The sequence below is a fragment of the Lactuca virosa genome, chromosome 2, assembly GCF_052849685.1.
Source record: "Lactuca virosa cultivar CGN04683 chromosome 2, Lactuca_virosa_CGN04683_v6, whole genome shotgun sequence".
NCBI classification, from domain to species: Eukaryota; Viridiplantae; Streptophyta; class Magnoliopsida; order Asterales; family Asteraceae; genus Lactuca; species Lactuca virosa.
The window spans coordinates 315,534,042-315,537,632 of NC_136427.1; the positions used below are offsets into that span (position 1 = coordinate 315,534,042).

General features: G+C 38.5%; 1 protein-coding gene across 1 annotated transcript; it reads left to right on the forward strand.

Annotated features, from left to right (window-relative positions):
* The first annotated feature begins 266 nt into the window (after positions 1 to 266).
* Positions 267 to 1,733, forward strand: LOC145161731 (nascent polypeptide-associated complex subunit alpha-like protein 2). The gene is made up of 4 exons (XM_079081343.1): positions 267 to 395; positions 483 to 579; positions 1,057 to 1,175; positions 1,263 to 1,733. The coding sequence occupies exons 1-4, from the start codon at positions 348 to 350 to the stop codon at positions 1,608 to 1,610; spliced, it is 612 nt and encodes a 203-aa protein (XP_078937469.1). The 5' UTR covers positions 267 to 347; the 3' UTR covers positions 1,611 to 1,733.
* Positions 1,734 to 3,591: the final 1,858 nt, after the last annotated feature.

Here is a 3,591-nt window from a genome sequence, read left to right on the forward strand (position 1 = left end):
GTCTATGTCTTACAAAGAAGTTACTGTCTATGTCTTACAAATATATGAACGATTAGTAAAAAGTTACTGTTTATGTCTTATTTGTTAAGTGAGAGATGCTAATTGGATTGGTTGGGCTAATATCACATTAATCATATAAATATGCTTTGATGCTTTGGGCTAATTGGTTGATGGACATTTTAAAATAACGGAACTGGGCTAGGTCCGATAAAGGCAAAGGGTAAGGAACCCTATAATAAATAAAAATATTTTTCAATATGATATAATCTATCTCTAACCAAGCCGATATCGCTGCATCTCTCGGACAATACAGGCGTCACTAGAATAACAGCAGTCATTGATTAAGCATGCCGGGCCCTATCGTCGAAGATATCCAGATCGAGAAGGATGTCCAGGTACTTTGTTTATGTATATCAGTTGTTGTTCATTTGGTTGTTTATGCCTATTCTTCAGCTCTGTAACTCCCTTAACTAATTGTATAGCACGACGAACACCCAGTGATCGAGGACGTTAACGAGGAAGATGACCACAACGACGTTGATGCGGATTCCGACGACGACCAGGAAGACGGTGCACAAGGTCGTTACATCTCTCGAATTTCTACTTCATTGTTACCCTTGCATACGCCTATTTAGATAGATTGCCCCCCCCCCCCCCCCCCCCCCCTTTTTTTTTATTCATTCTGTAAAAAGAAAAAAAATACTGCTTTTGACCTGTTTCTTTCAGTCGGTTCATTAGGGTGTTGAAAAAAGTCAAAAACCCAAAATAACATAGTAGGATTGGTTTAGGTCTTAGGCCCTCTGGTTGGTCGTTATAAATATTTATCATTGTCTTGGATGCCTGTTGAGTGATGTGCAATATGATATTGCAAAATCTTCATGGAAACTGAAACACCCGATATTCCATCTCCATGCCTTGAGTTACATTCACTTTTGGAGACGTTTCGTTCTGTTTATAGTTTCTAGTTTCTAGTTGTTGCATTTTTGGAATTGATGCAACCGACATTTGAGATTTGGAAGTAAATGTTAGTGATTACAATAAATAAGATATATGCAGGTGGGGGTGACAGTGCAAAACAAAGCAGAAGTGAGAAAAAGAGTCGAAAGGCAATGTTGAAGCTGGGGATGAAACCTCTTGTTGGTGTTAGCAGGGTAACCATTAAAAGAACAAAAAATGTAAGGCAGCTGGCTGCACCTTTTCACCTTAATTATAAGAGTTGCTTGCTTTTGTGATTTATGATTTATGATTTATGGATGTTGCAGGTGATGTTTTTTATTTCAAAGCCAGATGTGTTTAAGAGCCCCAACTCTGAAACATATGTGATATTTGGGGAGGCAAAGATTGAGGATCTTAGCTCACAACTCCAGACACAGGCGGCTCAGCAATTTAGAATGCCTGAAATGGGCTCTGTTATGGCAAAACCAGATGTTTCTGCCGCCTCTGCAGCAGAGGAAGAGGAAGAGGAAGAGGAGGTGGATGAAACCGGTGTTGAGGCTCGTGACATTGACTTGGTCATGACACAGGCAGGCGTGTCAAAGCCAAAGGCTGTGAAAGCTCTCAAGACACACAATGGAGACATAGTCAGTGCCATCATGGAGCTCACCACCTAGCCCCACACAACACAACAATCTCTTGTGTCTTAAATTTTTATTATTTTTTTCACCCTCATTCGGAGATGATATTTTCAACTTGAAGTGGTTTCATAAGAACTAATGGTTAATATTGTCTTGTCATGTTTTTGTTTTCTTTGTCTGAATCTGCTTTTCCTAACAAATGAGTGGAGAGCTGTTTTGGGTGGGTATAAATTATAAGGCTCGAGGGAGTGGTGCCACCGAAACCGTACTCCCTTCACTGCCACATATGCGTCACATCATTTTTTACCACACAAATGTGTTTTGTTGCCACACCCAAGGAGTGGTGCCACACTTTTTTTGTATTTTTTTTTTCTAATAATTTAATTTAATAAATCTTATTTTTTAATTAAAAAAACATAATTTTTCATTACTTCAAAATAAAAAAACATTACATTGCATTAAAAAACACACATCAAACCAAACGATTAAAATAACTTAAAAGAACACAAATAAAATAGCTAAACCATACTATATAAAGTCATTTTCCGAGAACTCATCTTCCGAGTCATCCGGTGGATCCAAATTAAGGTTAATGTGTTGAATTCCATAAATGTGTTTCATCAAGTCTATGCGAAGATTGTGAAATGTTTCAGTGAAACGTACCTCTGCTCTCCTGTTCATATACTCGTCTCCACCAATTTCTATTGGTTGTGTATCGGGTATGGTTTCTTCCTCGTTATACGCACATATCGCTATTCCTTCATCTTCAATAATCATATTATGCAATATGAGACATGTATACATGATTTCTTGAAGTTTTTCTTCGCCGAAATAAATTGTTGGTTTTTCAATATGAACCAACGTTTCTTAAGAGCTCCAAAGCACGCTCGACATCCTTCCTAGCTCTTTCTTGAGTTCTCTTGAATTTTTTTCGTCTAGAACCATGTGGACACGTAAACGATTTAACAAACACAACATACTCATGATAGATCCCATCAACAAGATAATAACCATATTTATATGGCGTTCCATGCACTTCAAAAGAAGAATCTGATGCAGATCCGTCGTATATGTTGTTAAAAATAGGTGAGCGATTGAGAACGTTGATGTCGTTCATCGAACCGGGATAACCAAAAAAATCATGCCAAATCCACAGATCTTGTGATGTAACTGCTTCAAGTATGACTATTTGGTGACCATGACCACATCGGGTAAATTGACCATGGTGTGAGGTAGGACAATTTTCTTATGCCCAATGGAGACAATCTAAACTTCCTATCATTTCAGGAAACCCATGTACACTAGCATGATGAGCTTGCAATTGTAAGATGTCATTACGTGTAGGCTTACGTAAATATTTTGGACCATAAAACTGAATCACAGTTTTGCAAAAATAGTGGAGACTATCTCGTGCAGTCCTAGCAGACATCCTAAAACTCTCGTCCAATGCATCAGGCGTAATGCCATATGCTAATTGACGAAGTACGGCCGTGCATTTTTGTAAGGTGAAACCGGGTGTACCTCTATGTAACGTCCCACTGATAATAACATAAAATTTTCGTTTTTAGATTAATAAATCGTTAATACATATCAGTTACATAAAACCAAGGTAATCAAGATTTAGGAAAACATCATCGAATCAGAGTAAATCACAGAATGCAGAAACATATGGTGTGTGCTCTGCAATCATCCCGAGCTCTTCCATTTGAAAACCAAGGTACCTGAAACATAAACTGAAAACCGTAAGCACAAAGCTTAGTGAGTTCCCCAAAATATCTCATACCATACATATCGCATAACGGCCCCGCTCACACTCGCATAACAATGAGATACGGGCCCCGCCCACACTAGTATAACGGGCCCCGCCCACTAAACATATATACCATATAATCATATAACATTTAAACACATGCGAAAATCACAAAGATAGTAGCATACTGCACAATCATCAGGCCCCGCCCACATACAAATCAATACATACACATGCAAGAGTCACGCAGACAACTGGCATCCTAAC